This window comes from Amblyomma mixtum, chromosome 6 (assembly GCF_055824585.1).
Source record: "Amblyomma mixtum isolate Tamu chromosome 6, ASM5582458v1, whole genome shotgun sequence".
Lineage (NCBI taxonomy): Eukaryota > Metazoa > Arthropoda > Arachnida > Ixodida > Ixodidae > Amblyomma > Amblyomma mixtum.
The window spans coordinates 92132853-92149091 of record NC_143017.1 but is presented as its reverse complement, the minus strand read 5'-3'; the positions used below and the strand labels follow the sequence as shown (position 1 = coordinate 92149091).

General features: G+C 48.6%; 1 protein-coding gene across 1 annotated transcript; it reads left to right on the top strand.

Annotated features, from left to right (window-relative positions):
• The first annotated feature begins 13783 nt into the window (after positions 1-13783).
• Positions 13784-14881, top strand: LOC149339670 (uncharacterized). The gene is made up of 2 exons (XM_089550537.1): positions 13784-14112; positions 14755-14881. Exons 1-2 carry the CDS (start codon positions 13920-13922, stop codon positions 14766-14768), a joined length of 207 nt encoding a protein of 68 aa, XP_089406663.1. The 5' UTR covers positions 13784-13919; the 3' UTR covers positions 14769-14881.
• The last annotated feature ends 1358 nt before the right edge of the window (positions 14882-16239 follow it).

Here is a 16239-nt window from a genome sequence, read left to right as displayed (position 1 = left end):
CCCTCACTGGCCCTGACCCGGCAGCTGATATTAGACTGGCTCTGAGTGCTGCTGAGCCACGCTTTGACTTGCTCTCAAAAGGGAAGCAGTACCACCCATCACATTAGTATTTGTATTAATCGGTGCAATAAACATGTAACTTTTGCAACTCGCTCTTTGCAAAAATGCACTCGACAACATTGCTGGTAAGTGAAAGCGGGGGGGGGGGGGGGGGGGGGGGTTCCCTGGAACTTATTGAAGGCTTTTGGGGTTCCTCCAAGCAAAAACGTTTGAGAACCCCTGGTCTAGCAAACTATGTCATAACGGTTACCGGACTTTTTTGCCAATCAGAACTTGCATCCTCGCACTGAGATAGACGAACTAGAAGGACGCCCACTTCACTCACCTCTGACGCACCAGGAGCCCCCGCAGGGCTTGGGGCAGCACTCGAGGCCGATGGCAGCGCACTCGCCCGGAGTGCACTCGGTGTAGGCGCAGTCGCTGAACACGCCCTCGTTGCTGGGGCACGCACCCATGGCAGGGGCAGACGCTGCGCACAACAGCAGCAGGACCATCGCGACGGCAACGTTGGACTTCATCTCGCAGCGTGCAGTGGAATCGCTCCGTCGACAGTGGTAGCGTGCGTGGATCTGGCAGGCCGCAGGCAATCATCAAAGTATATATAACACAAGTGTGGTACACTATCAGGGCGTGGGCGGAGTCATCGCCTTCATGTAACCAATGAGAGCAAACAGTAAAGAGACATGCAAGAAAGAAACACAGGACACGAGTTGTCTTGAAATCGTACATTTAATCGTAAAATGTTCAAATATGCAGCATGAGTAAAAATGCTTGACACGTGTACACACGAGTGCAACTAGTGCAGACTGCAGCGGAACGTTTGTATCACACACATGCCACCCCGAATGTCGGAAAGTGACCAAGACTAGACACCCTCATTTCAATTTGCCTCGTGTTCCGCTCAAGGAAATATGGTCCTCTCTGGTCTCAACTGGCTCCACGACCAAATTCATACCCGTGGTTGGATTTTAAGTCCAGATATGCACGCATACATATGATCCCTGCATTCAGCCGGATGATTAAGAACAATTAGCATCCATGAAATATGCTATACGGAGGTTAGGGACTTGCAAAATGTTTTTCGATGGTATCCTTGACTCCGCAATACTCTGACAATTCTTACGTGTCTATTCGCTTCCTCCTGCTCAACTATAGCCACAGCGTTCTCGTTGTCGCCCCACCATAAAGTTCCCCCGCTGTAGCTAGCCCTATTAGACACCATGTCGCGAAGTGCTGCATGTCGCGAAGTGCTGATTTCCTGCTTTATTTCTCAAGCAGGCCACAGATGTCTCCTCTAGGGTTTGGGCAGGCTAACATGCTCCGTAGGATCGCAGGCAGTCCTGTAACAAATTCTCGCACTCGTCAGCAAAACATGTATGTCATCACCAACTTCTCCCGTAAAGTGCGGCTCACTGACTAAATCCACGTTTGTCGTTGCCGCTAAACACCTCAATGACCCCGCGCACAAGCTTGCTGGGACCTCATCCACTTCACCGAGCAAGACACGCCCTTCCTTGTCAGCGCGGAGTTAATATCTATAATTCGATCTCCTGGACTGTTGCGAAGCTAACTATTGGCTTCACCAGCCAACATCAGCTAAGATAGGTTACAGACGTACTCGGTCGTATGGCTCACCGACGGCAGGAATAGGGAGCATATTGAAACACTTCCAGCGATTATTTTGTTTTACCTCATAAGTACGAACTTGTGTGTATGTGGGTGCACATGGGGGGGGGGGGGGGAGGGGGGAGGGGGTGTGCCGAGGAAGCTTAGAGACTGCCGAACGCAATTGCATGACACGGAGGCGTGATTTTTACGCCAGAAAGAGCCTGCCAGTCCGCGTTTCGCCAGTGTTGAGCGGCTTCTTTTCGAGCTTAAAGAGCGGGGCCATGGTGAATCCTACAGGTGTCACGCAAGCAGCAAGCATATACGACAAAGAAGTTTAGCGCGGAACTGCATGAAGAGGAAAGGACAGGACAAGCGCTGACAAGTTGTTTTTTATTGCAGAAGCATACTCGAGGAGACCAGCGCACACGCCTGGTCGCACATTTTAAATATGTACGCGTAAAGATTTCTGATTACAAGACAGAAAAAGAAAATCACAGTAAAAACATTCGTGACGTGCACAGAAAGTTGCATCATTGAAGACGTAAATATATAAGCCGTAAAAAAGAAAGAAAGGGCAACAAACGATTGTACTGGGAATTAAGCAACAAAAGTTCTGTTTGAAGAAGAACGGCCGACGGATCACTGAAGCCCATGTCCCTTCTGAACTAGAAAACGAATGACGTCACAAGAATCTCCCTGTCGTGGTCTTTCCATCATCCAACGATTTTTGTGTTCCTCTTTAGCGGACGACATTCACAGGACTTATAATGCGTAGGCAGGTGGCTACGATAAATGAGTGGCAACACCGGCGCCAGCAGCTTTGGAATGTGGAGGCGTATTTTAGACAACAAAGGGGCTTACGGCAATGTAAACCACGCCCTCTTATGACAAATTTTGCAAAAAGAGGGCGTAGACTGTAGATTAATATGTTTGTTAAAAGAAGACTGCAAAGAGCACTACCTTGGACATATAGGCCTGAATATGAAGGTATTTCCTAGCGGGATGTTGCTTTTCCTCAGACAGGAGGCGAATAAAACCTTCAGTTGTCAGCGCTCGTTCCGTCCTTCTTAGCTCATCCTGTGTTTCCGTGCTAAGGCTCTCTATCAAATGCATTACCAACTAGCCCAAAGCTCGACTTCGCTGAAGCGAGCATACGATTTGTATTGAGTTAAATCAGTACATCAGTAGGTCAGTTTAAACCAGTACCATTTCGATTTAGCCGCCGCGGTGGCCCAGTGGTTATGGTGCTCGGCTGCTGACCCGAAAGACGCGGGTTCGATCCCGGCCGCGGCGGCTAGAATTTCTTTGGAGGAGAAATTCTAGAGGCCCGTGTACTGTGCGATGTCAGTGCACGTTAAAGAACCCCAGGTGGTCGAAATTTCCGGAGCCGTCCACTACGGCGTCTCTCATAGCTTTAGTCGCTTTGGGACGTTAAACCTCATAAACTAAACTAAACCCCTCGGATAGTCTTTGGAAAGACGGCTGGAAATGACGAATGGATTGATATCAAGAACGTGCCTTTCGGAACGCGACATTGGCAGGTGGCGAGTGCCGCCAGGCTCATAAATTTTTGTCCATTTTTTAAAACATTTTTTAAGAAACACACTCTGTATCTGAATGTCCCCCTCTTTCAAACACGAACTCGAAATTGTAGTGTATGCCAAATTTGATTCCTAAAAAAATCATTGTTAGGCCACTTCCCTACTTCAAATCCTCCTACCATTTTTTTTTTACGGATGTCTACCTCGGACACGCCCACGTTATCAGAGCTACCTCATATGGGAGGCCTAGATGCAGCTTCTTGCATCGAGGCGCCCTGCCTTTACAGCAAACGTTGCGCCATCTAGAGCCACGCGGAAGAGACGGCTTCTTCGCGCGAAAGACGATTTGTAGGCGAAACAGACGAAGGGCAGGCGAATGCGAGCGTGTAGCAAAAGATGGCAGTGAACAGTGCCAAGGGCGCAGACATGCGGTTACCCGATACAAAGAGTACAGTCGCAGTTCATCTTCGGCTCGGTTCATCTTCGGTGAACAAGCTCGAGCGTTCGTGTTAAGCGGGCTGATGACTGTACACGTGGTCGACCAATCCTCTAAAGCACCTCAATGAAGCTACCGGCATCTATGGGGCCTTCGCCTACAGCTGCATGGTTGTTGGAGGAGACATTTTATCGCTTGTAGGCCATGCTCGCCACAAATCCGCGTTGATGCTTCACTAAGGCTGAGGGCGTAGATGATGTCGGCATGCAACTGCCCGAAATTGTGCTTCGTACGCCGGGCACAGTTTACAGGAATAGTCACAAAACGATCATAGTACACCCGTTGCTCTTCAGGCCCAACGCACTTTTTTCTATTTACCGTAAGAGAAACGCCCGGTTTTAGTTAGTCAAGGGAAAGAAAGTCCAGCCTATTGCATGTGTGCGATGGGGCAAAATGAAGTTAGAGCGCGGTACAGGCCGTATTGCAACTGTTATGTGCGCACAAAACCAGAGGATTGCCTCTTGAGCGCATAACGTGCGCACTAAAGCTAATAGCGCAAGCCGTAGCTAGTTTACGCATTTCCCTACAGAGATTTCGAGCTATGGCAAATGCAAGCTGGAAGTGACCGCCGGAGCGGTTTCTAACGGACACACCACGTTTATTGAGATCTGTTTTTGAAGATCTAACTGCAATTACTACAAAATAGCATGCTTCGTTAATTTATGGCGGCGCCTGTACGAGTAGTAATAACAAGCCGCCTTCATCGAGAGTGGGATTTATACGGAGCTGTACGTATTTGAGCGTATGTTTGAGCAGTGCAATGACTTTTCTGGCAGTCTTCCATGTAGCGCAGTCTTCCATGTGGCGAAATAGCTTTGGCGTTCAGTGCGGGCATAAAGCTCTCAAGAACTCTCCTTTGCGGCTTCCACAGAACGAGTTGGCTGACAATAGGCCGCCCTGTGCCCTGCATTCGCTGGCAGAAATTTGATGCGCGCGAGACGTACGGGCTGGCGCAGGCAAATACGAGCAGCTCGTAGCCTACATCGGCGTGCACTCGGCAAGACAGCCGTCCTAAAGCAAGTCATCCCCGCATGTTCATGCCGCCATATCGAAGCGACCCCTTGTAACGAGAAGGTCGCGTTGAACGTTACAGCCATTCCGACAACAACTTTCCTCAATCCTTTTTATTTGCCCGCATCAGCCAGAGACATCGGAGGGTACGTGGTCCTGGGGGATGCCTGTGAAGGAAAGGACGAGGCCTGGAGGAGCGCGGCCAGTCCCGGTGATGTCCTGGTGGGTCTAGACCAGGATGCCTAGAAAAGGGAAAAATGCAACAGTGGGATTGTGAAGCGGTCGGACGTGATCCCTGCCATTCGGCGCAGTTATCATTTCAGACAACAAAAGGAACAAGGAGCGCTCTATGGGCACTTAGTAAACGAATGGAGGCAGCGACATTCGCAGTCAACAGGGCCAAAACATGGTCCTGTACAACACTTGGCTAAAAGCCGATCAAAACCTTCTACACGGTCAGAAGAACGCGCAAGGCACGACTTGGCCAAAAGAAGGAGCAATTCCACTACAGCTGTGAGATGTGGAGTAGGCGTGTGCGCTGGCTACACGAGGATATCGACTTGTCGGTGGTACGTGCTGGAGGCGGCAATGGCATTAGGTTCGCTCAAACAGTGGGTCCTCCAATGAACAAGAGAGCGGAGCTGCAATAAGTAGAATAAGCCCTTTTCCCTACTGATACTGAACGCTGTACACCCTGTACATTCGTACAGCCATGCCCACTTGCATAAACACTCATGTGCCGTGTAGTACTGTCTGGAGTGGCTTATGCTCCCTGATAGGCAATTTCGTACTTGCCCAACCAAGTGGCGACAGACTGTCGCATAACGACTATGATCTAGCTGGCTATGTCATAACGGCGACCGGCTTTTTTTGCCAGTCAGAACTTGCATCCTTGCACTGAGATCGACGAAATAGAAGGACGCCGACTATACACTCACCTCTGACGCACCAGGAGCCCCCGCAGGGCTTGGGGCAGCACTCGAGGCCGATGGCAGCGCACTCTCCCGGAGTGCACTCGGTGTAGGCGCAGTCGCTGAACACGCCCTCGTTGCTGGGGCACGCACCCATGGCCGGGGCAGACGCTGCGCACAACAGCAGCAGGGCCATCAGGGCGACAGCGGTGGACTTCATCTCGCAGCGTGCAGCAGTGGACTCGCTCGGTCGACAGGGGTAGAGTGCATGAATGTGGCAGGTCGCAGGCAGCCATCCCCGTATATATAGCCATAGTGTCGTGCACTATCAGGGTGTGGGCGGAGTCATCACCTTCATGTAACGAATGGGAGCAAACAGTAAAGAGACATGGAAGAAAGAAACACAGGACACGCGTTTTCTTGAAATCGCACTTTTAATCGTAAAATGTACAAATATGCAGCATAAGTAAAAATTCTTGACACGTGTACACACGAGTGCAACTAGTGCAGACTGCTTTTAGGGTGTATCAAAGAAGCCCAAAGATACAGCACGTGTCACCCACCACCTAGCATTCTCAAATTAACCTTTTTGGGGGTATTACAACGGAAGCCTTAATGGCGTACGGATATCCTTCCTTGTTTAAATATAAACTTTAAATTATTTGGCCTGTCAACAGGTTCCAGAAGCAAAGCTTTTTATACAGCTGTTCCTACATCTTTTTGCCTGCGAGAGCATCAACAAATAAATGTGAACTGAACTGAACTGAAACAAATATAAAGAAGCAGAATAATCGTGCGAAACAGGACTGCTCATGCATGCCATTCGGAGCTATATATAGTCGGCTGGTTTGAATCTACACTTTCTTACGCTCCCTGATAGGCAATTTTGTACTTGCCCAACCAAGTGGCGACAGACTGTCGCATAACGACTATGATCTAGCTGGCTATGTCATAACGGCGACCGGCTTTTTTTTTTCCAGTCAGAACTTGCATCCTTGCGCTGAGATCGACGAAATAGAAGGACGCCGACTACACACACACACACACGACTGGAAAACGCCATTCTTCAGTACAGCAGAGGAGGCATTACAAAAAAACAAAAACAAAACGGAATGTTTGTAACACATACATGCCACCCCGAATGTAGGAAAGTGACCAAGCCCAGACACCCTCCTTTGGTTGGTTTTTGGTTTTATGGGGTTTAACGTCCCAAAGCGACTGAGGCTATGAGAGACGCCGTAGTGAAGGGCTCCGGAAATTTCGACCACCTGGGGTTCTTTAACGTGCACTGACATCGCACAGTACACGGGCCTCTAGAATTTCTCCTCCAAAGAAATTCCAGCCGCCGCGGCCGGGATCGAACCCGCGTCTTTCGGGTCAGCAGCCGAGCACCATAGCCACTGAGCCACCGCGGCGGCCCTCCCTCCTTTCAATTTGCCCCGTGTTCCGCTCAAGGAGAATAGTCCTCTCTGGCCTCAACTGGCTCCACGACCAAATTCATTCCCGTGATTGGTTTGGTTTGGTTTATTGGGGTTTAACGTCCCAAAGCAACTGAGGCTATGAGGGACGCCGTAGTGAAGGGCTCCGGAAATTTCGACCACCAGGGGTTCTTTAACGTGCACTGACATCGCACAGCACACGGGCCTCTAGAATTTCGCCTTCATCGAAATTCAGCCGCCGCGGCCGGGATCGAACCCGCGTCTTTCGGGCCAGCAGCCGAGTGCCGTAGCCACTGAGCCACCGCGGCGGGGCATTCCCGTGATTGGATTTTCAGTCCAGATATGCACGCATACATATGATCCCTGCATTCAGCCGGATGATTATGAACAATTAGCATCCATTAAATGTGCTATACTGAGGCTAGGGACTTGCAAAATGTTTTTCGATGCTACCCTTGACTCCACAATACTCTGACAACTCTTACGTCTCTAATAGCTTCCTCCCGCTCAACTATAGCCACAGCGTTCTTGTTCTTTCCCCACCATAAAGTTCCCCCGCTGTAGCTAGCCCTATTAGGCACCATGTCGCGAAGTGCTGCATGTCGCGAAGTGCTGATTTCCTGCTTTATTCCTCAAGCAGGCCACAGATGTCTCCTCTAGGGTTTGGGCAGGCTAACATGCTCCGTAGGATCGCAGGAAGCCCTGTAACAAATTCTCGCACTCGTCAGCAAGACATGTTTGTCATCACCAACTTCTCCCGTAAGGTGCGGCTCACTGTCTAAATCCACGTTTGTCGTTGCCGCTAAACACCTCAGTGATCCCGCGCACAAGCTGGCCGGGACCTCATCCACCTCACCGAGCAAGACACGCCCTTTTTTGTCAGCGCGGCGTTAATGTCTGTAATTCGATCTCCTGGACTGTTGCGAAGCTAACTATTGGCTTCACCAGCCAACATCAGCTACGATAGGTTACAGACGTATTGTCGTATGACCCATCGACGTCAGGAATACGGGAACGTATTGAAACACTTCCAACGATTATTTTGTTTGACCTCATAAGTACGAACTTGTGTGTATGTGGGTGCACATGGGGTGGGGGGGGGGGGGGGGTGCGGAGGGGGAAGGTGTTCTGAGGAAGCTTAGAGACTGCCGAACGCAATTGTACGAGACTGAGGCGAGATTTTTACGCCAGGAAGTGCTTGCCAGTCAGCGTTTCGCCATTGATGAGCGGCTTCTTTTCGAGTATAAGGAGCGAGGCCATGGTGAACCCTACGGTGTCACGCAAGCAGCAAGCATACGACAAAGAAGTTTAGCGCGGAACTACATGAAGAGGAAAGGAAAGGACAAGCGCTGACAAGGTGTTTTTTTATTCCAGAAGCATACTCCAGGAGACCAGCGCACACGCCTGGTCGCACATTTTAAATATGTACGCGTAAAGATTTGTGATTGCAAGACAGAAAAAGAAAATCACAGTAAAACCATTCGTGACGTACACAGAAAGTTGCTTCATTGAAGACGTAAATATATAAGCCGTGAAAAAGAAAGAAAGGGCAACAAACGATTGTACTGGGAATTAAGCAACAAAAGTTCTGTTTGAAGAACAACGGCCGACGGATCACTGAAGCTCATGTCCCTTCTCAAGTAGAAAACGAATGACATCACAAGAATCTCCCTGTCCACGTGGTCTTTCCATCATCCAACGATTTCTGTGTTCCTCTTTAGCGGATGACATTCACAGGACTTATAATGCGTAGGCAGGTGGCTACGATAAATAAGTGGCAACACCGGCGCCAGCAGCGTTGCAATGTGGAGGCGTTTTTAGACAACAAAGGGGCTTACGGCAATGCAAACCACGCCCTCTTATGGCGAATTTTGCAAAAAGAGGGCGTAGACTGTAGATTAATATGTTTGTTAAAAGAAGACTTCAAAGAGCACTACGTAGGACATATAGGCCTAATTATGAAGGTATTTCCGAGCGGGACATTGCTCTTCCTCAGACAGGAGGCGAATAAAACCTTTAGTTATCAGCGCTCGTCCAGTTCTTCTTCGCTCATCCTGTGTTTCCGTGCTAGGGCTCTCTGTCAAATGCATTACCAACTAGCCCAAAGCTCCACTTCGCCGAAGCGAGCATGCGATTTGTATTGAGTAAAATCAGTAAACCAGTAGGTAAGTTTAAACCAGTACCATTTCGGGTTTTGTGCATCTGTATTGTACTCGCGTTAGTATATCGAATTAAACCCCTCGGATAGTCTTTGGAGAGACGGCAGGAAGTGACGAACGGATTTATATCAAGAACGTGCCCTTCGGAACGGGACGTTGGCAGGTGGCGAGCGCCGCCAGGGTGAGAAATTTTTGTCCATTTTTAAAACTTTTTATTTTTAAAAACACACTGTATCCAAATGCCCCCCTCTTTCAAACACGAACTCGAAACTGTAGTCTGTGCCAAATTTGATTCCTAAAAAAATCATTGTTAGGCCACTAGCCTACTTGAAATCCTCCTACCGTTTTTTTGTTTTTTTTTTACGGATGTCTATCTCGGACACGGCCACGTTATTTTCCGTTATTCCTGAGCTCCCTCAAGTGGGAGGCCTAGATGCAGCTTCCTTGCATCGAGGCACCCAGCTTTACAGCAAACGTTGCGCCATCTAGGACCACGCGGAAGACACGGCTTCTCCGCGCGAAAGACGATTTGTAGGCGAAACAGACAACGGGCAGGCGAATGCGAGCGTCTGGCAAAAGATGGCGGTGAATAGTGCCAAGGGCGCAGACCTGCGCTTACCCGATACAAAGACTACAGCCGCAGTTCATCTTCGTCATCATCATGAGCTTCAGCGGCGTGGTAAGAACGAGCAGTGCCTTGCGCGCTTCGGCCTGAGTGTCCTGCAGTGCTGGCAATAGGTGGTTCAAAAGTATGGTACGGCGGCTGGTAGAGAAAAGTTTTGAGGAGGCGGGCGCAAAGACATATGAGTTGTTCAAGAATGGCAGATGGGAGGATTGCTTTTAAAGCTTTAATTTTTTGGAAGTCGAGAGCTCCAACGCCGCGCAGGTTATCGATCCTGGGTGCTAATAATACTCCTGCTGAATGGAAGGAATCGCGCCCTGAATGCAGACTTTGATCGGTCCGAAATTTAGCTGTGGTTCAATGAAAAGAACCAGCTTTTTCGAGGAAGCAGGTCATACATGTCAAATTACTTTTAAAGATTACAGTATTGTAGTAGGATACAACTTAAAAAAACAGCAGTTGCTAACACTGGGCCGCGGTTAGCGGCGTCCTGTATTACTCCGCTGGCCAATCGCATCAGTGAACGAAATCTGCTTTTTAATGTTTGACTACATCAAACAGTCCACGTATCAAAATTCTAGAGCTCATAATTTTTTTCTTGTGATGAGCTTCTTGTTTAGGTAACGAGAAACGTTTAGGCAGCGGACTACTTTTGCGTCGCGGAGGAATTCTGTGCTCGGAGGCTGAATGTGGGCGGAGCTTCACTGCAGACTTAAGTTGTATCCGACTATAGGAGCTCTTCATAACATTACGCAAATGCTCACAAAAAGTAACGATATTACATTTAACTTGTTTTCCAGCTTTGTTGCGTACAAGAAAATTGGTCGCAGTTCTCACAAGCATTTCAGGTTTCTTAATTTTTTGCACAGCAGGAGCAACTCGAGCTTCAAAGTTGGCGTCGAAAATTTTCCTTCAGTTTGAAGGTAGGGTGTCCTTGGCCATGCTGAACAGCCGGCCTGTTGGGGCAGATTAGGCAGCCCAGTGGTCTAGATTAAAAGCTTAAAAAGAAGCCCTGGGTGCAACTCAAAGATCGTAAGATCTGTGACGACGCTCTTCATCCGCCGGTGAATTTAATTGTTCGATATGTCTTGTAGACCCGCCCTGTTGATTCTGAAGAATTCTTCGTCCGCGTCATTTGTGGGTGCCGCAGAAATTTCTTGTTCACAGTGACGTCTTTAGAGCCACCCAAGGCATCTGTGCAGCGGCCTTGCCCTAACTAATCAGTAGAAACAAAATCTGAAAATAATCGGTCCGCTGAGTTGTGCGCCCCGCAGTTCAATTTACACAGTCTCAGCAACTTTTTCCCTCAAATATTTTGGAGTAAAAGAAACACCAAATTCTCTCTCAAAACACGACACGCACATTTTTTGGTCTCCCTCCAAACTGCGTCCAAGCCAACATTTCTCCTCCTCCTTTAATAGCCCTGTGCTGTCCCGAGTCCAGTTTGAATTTCCCACCCAGGCGCCGGCTTTGTCTTCCCCTGTCCCCACCCTGCTCTTTGTCTTCCTTCTCCCCATGCGCCTTCACTCTCGCCTCGTGCTTTCTCACTCTTTCCGCCTACGTTTCATCCTAGGTAATTGCTTTCTCTTTCATTCTTCTACTGCGCTGCACGACTGTGGCTGCAGCGCGTTTTGACAAGTTGTAAATGCCTGGATAAACTTCCATTTTCCTTCTATTTGCGACCTGTCATATCTGAGGAGTGGCTGCAGCCTCAACGTTTGCCACGGAGTCAGAATAACCCCATAACTCGGATTTTAGAAAGATATGACAGTGCACGAAAAACAAAGAAAATAGAAGCACGGCTACACCTTCACAAAACTCACGACACAAATAAGAGGCGAATACAGCACCTTGCTTCCCTGAGCTGCCTGCATCGTTCGAAGCTGCCACCGCAGCGGTGGGAGCGGTGGGAGCATTCGCCTCGCAAGCGGGAGGTGTGGGGTTCGACCCCTAGGGCTGCCGGGTGCCCACCGGTGATACAACAGGTACAAGCTTCCCCTGGCCTGCTGCTCGGCTTATTCAGGGTGAAATGCTTGGGAAATGTGTCTTTTAACCCACCTTGAGTAAACGAAAACACTTTGTGCCATCGCGCTCTGTGGTCGCTGATGCCTTGCGCCATAAAAATTCACTATCATCATCGTCGTTTGAAGCTACCAAGGAAGGTCATTTATTCAGTGGTACTATCCACATCATCGCTTCCGTTCAGGAATGTTCACGTCAAGCGCATTTCCACATACCCCTCCCCCTGCACCTTGTAATGACGAGCAACAGGACATTGCTGTGCCCTTGGCCGATATAACAATGTGAGCTATAACACTACGTGCATTCCCGCTGTTACAGATGCCCAGCCTTACCGCGCGTCGTTACTGCTTTCGAGGCACCCTACCTGGCATTAGAGAGAGCAAAGCTTTGTTAACGCAAATAGCCCCTCAAAGTAATTTTGAAAGTAATTACTTTTACTGCTAAGTTACTGCTCCAAAGTAATTCATTGCAGTAAATAATTTAACATTATTCATTAATTACATTAATTCGTTACAGAACCTCGATATTTGGAACTACTTGTTAAAAAGAACACACAGATTAGACCCTCGAAAGTCCTGTGCAAAAGTTTAGGAGAGTCGCGCATTATATTGAACTGCAGTTTCGCCGGCCACTCGATATATCCAACTGCGCGCCGCTCTCCTGAAAGTGGCGCTCCTCCTAACGGCGCTCTTCAATTACTTTTCGCGCACGGAGACGAGGTGGTTGTGCAGACTTGGGCGCCTGCTGGCAGCGCTAGCACTGCGAAACCGCATGGAGAGGCTAACGTGGCCAGTGCTTGGGGACGGCCTTCGATCTCTTGTACTCATTTTCCACACCACATTGCTGTCTAGCGGTGAAGCTAACCTATCTAACTAAAGCCTAGCGGCGGCCCTCATTTTGGTGTGCTTCGCTCGTTTCGTTGCAGAAAGCGTTGCCGAAATCAAGTGCACCTTCATTTCAATGAGCAATTATTCTATACACTAGTAGCAGGATGGGACATCTTATGATAGGAAGTGGCTAGTTCCAAGTAACTGTTCGCTTCGGCTTCGATGCTTAGCAGGTTAGCTAAATGTCAACGCCTAGCGAGGGATTTACTGACAAAACGCCGACGGGAAGCACGTTGCTGCAAGAAGCACGTCACTAGCCTGAGTGCTTCCAGGCTACAGATAAGCACAGATAACCTCATCTATGGATATATTTTATATATCGAAGTATCGATATATCGAACTCTTTCGCGATCCCCTTCGAGTTCGATGAATACGGGTTCGACTGTACTAAATTACTTGACCAGAAAAGTAATGCACTACATCACAAATTATACGGAAAAGTAATTTAATGACTGTAATACAGTTGCTGCCATGTCTCAACCAAGTGAGGTGGTCGAGGATCACTCTCCCTCTATAATCAAGGGGCAAGAGAGATTGGGCAGCGCGTTTCTACTGAGTCTGGATTGGGAACAGAGTAGGCAATTTTCCCCCTTGTTTTGAAACAGTTTACTCTATGAGGCACTGAAGGAATGCGTTTTCGTGTCGCGGGTAAAAACCGGCCTCAAAGAAAAATGCAAATTTAACTAGCCGAGCCGTTCAAAACGGTGAGCATGATGGTCCCTGTACGGTGTATGCATACTGTTTTGGTTTTGTCGGTGTAGCCAGCTGGCAGTTGAGATAACAAAGGGGAAATCCGTGCATCTGCCAGGCCTGCGTTTCCCCTTCGCAAAAGGAGGTTGAGTTCCTGAACGATAAGTAGTCGCCGACACGTGCAGGCATTTTTGCACTCGCTTGGTGTCATATATGTCCTGTCAGGAAGGACGCGGGCGCATTGGATTTCCTCTCCTTTTATTTTTAGGCTATCCGATTACAACCCTTTTATACATGCGTGATGAAAGAATAAAAAGGTACCTGCAAGACAGTTCTTGTGCTGCGCTTCTTTCTCTGATTGGTCGCTCGACAGAGTCCCACGGTGTTGCCGCATATACAGAGATCGCTGCCGGTGGACTGCCAGAATCCCGCACGCTGTCGAAGGAGCGAGTCCAACCGTTCTACGCTGCGAGATGAAGACCAACGCTGCCATCCTGACGGTCCTGCTGCTGCTTTGCGCAGCATCGGCCCCTGCTATGGGTCTGTGCCCCAGCAACGAGGGCGTGATCAGCGACTGCGCCTACACCGAGTGCACTCCGGCCCAATGCGCCATATTTGGCCTCGAGTGCTGCCCCAAACCTTGCGGGGGCTCCTGGTGCGTCAGAGGTGAGTACAGCAGGCGTCTCTCTGTTTGTCTGGTCTATCAGCGTGTGGAGATGTTACGAGACAGTTATGCAAAAGGAAGATTATCCCTCAAGCACATAAACAGCGTGAAAGTACGTGCGTTTAAAGCAATTAATCTGCGCTTGTTTGACCAAGCATAGAGTAGTACATCGCACGGAGGAGAAGCTGACCGACTCGAGACCAAGGCCGATGGTGTATGGTTAACCTCGTATGAGTGCGCAAGTACAGGCGTCCAGTGCGAATGCAGCGTAATATGTCGGAAGCAAAACTTTACAGGATGTGCTTGCTGAAAAACAAATTTACTAAAACGCTGTCTCACGGCCCGCTTGCTTGATATTTGGTTCCAATACCGTCCCCCACATTTTGGGGATGTTCCAGGGAATATGGTTCCTTGACTTCGCCGAAAATTATTTCTCCATATGTCCATACCAAAAAATTCTGGTGCCGGCTGTGCAATAGACTGGGTTAAAGTGAATTTTTCAGTGCTGCACAACTATTGTTGCGATCTGACGTTGTCAGCTATCAGCAGCATTTGAGTGTAGACTGTCAAGGCTAGTAACTGCAGGGCATGCTTAAACACGTCCGCTTATTAATTATGGGTTGACAGCACTCTTTTCTTTCTAGGTATTTTCGGCTGACCCCTGGCATTTAAGGACCTGCCATACAATCTCGTGTTGTCCTGCTTATCCTGCTTCCTGCTTTCATCCTTTGGATTTCCGCTGATAAGGGAAAATAAACGGATTGTGCACTACCTCGTTCTCTTCCAAATATTTCAGTTGACTTGGTGGTCCAAATGCAAGAAAGATTTGTTTCAGGACAGCGAGCTTGCCGAACTCGCTTCGCTGAGCCGTAAAAAGCGGTACGAGCTGCTGCATTTCCATGCGTGCGTTGATGTGTTGCCAAGAAGTGCACGACCACGGGTGATCGCCTTCGTTTCGGTCACCACCGTCTAGTCGGTTCATGGAAGCCTTTAAGCAGAGAGTTAACCCTTGAGAACTTAATGCTTGCATGGAGAATGCTTTTTGGTTATGTAAACGTGTACTTTTTCGTCGTAATAAACAGGCTTTTGTAGGATTCTGTATACATATACTACATGCACATAGCCGTGGATACATTTCGCCGCCGAGAAAGAAGTCGGCATGCTCTTTCAGGCGTTCAAGCTATGGGCTCGGATAGCAGGCTTTGATGCTTGATACATACAAATCATGCTTACACCGGACGGCACATCGTCCTTTCATCATTCCTCTTGACCATGTGTGTCTTCAGTTGTGTCTTCAGATTTTACTGCGGTAAAATCTGAGGAAGGTCCCAAGAATCTTCGTTGATCATCAGAGCCAACCCCTACACTGTTCATTTTGTGATGTTTGCGTAAAAGGGTGTTCTGCGCCTGAAAAACTACAATTTCTATACCGTGACGAGTGCGTACTGGCACCGCTGATACGACCCAGAAATTAGCGAGGCATCAACGTGATTTCTGCGCAGTGTGACATGAGAGGTTCACATATGCCCTGCCAGAAACACCAAAACATAGTGCTCAATGTGAAGGACCTGTTAGTCGCTGTAAGTTCCTTGGTGTCATTTTTTAGTACTTCTTGCTCTGACTGGTGAACTTTTTTTCAGTAATTGCGATGTTCTTCACTCCCAGTTACACGGAATTCTCAGAAGGCCTTTGCACGAACTGTGCGCAAAGAAGGATTTCTCGTGCATAAATATTTGCCTGGTACCTTTCAACTGATGCCTTTCTTGACAACGCCGACTCAAAACCAACCTATCAAGAGTTGTGCTGTTTTCGCCGTAAACTACAGGCCTTTAATACTGCCGATATTTTCAGTCTTAGGGGAATTTTTTGGTAGTATGGCCAGTGAAGTCAAGGTGGACAAGTAAACAGATGCGATATTATGGCGCCATTCCCTTCCAAGTCTCTTTTCCACTACTGATAGAAAGGAGAGAAGTGTGCTCTTCGACGACGAATATTTAGACTTGACGGTAAGCTTAGATTGCAAGGTGAAGTTAACGTGAGACTGCTCCAGGCTAATTGTGTGGGTACGAATAGACGAGTGTGACAGGGCCCACATTAGGCTCAAAGGCACACTACTGGCAATGCCACGA

Bases quoted from the DNA above. Each gene is read 5' to 3' on its own strand.
- LOC149339670 (XM_089550537.1), top strand. From the start codon at position 13,920: ATGAAGACCAACGCTGCCATCCTGACGGTCCTGCTGCTGCTTTGCGCA.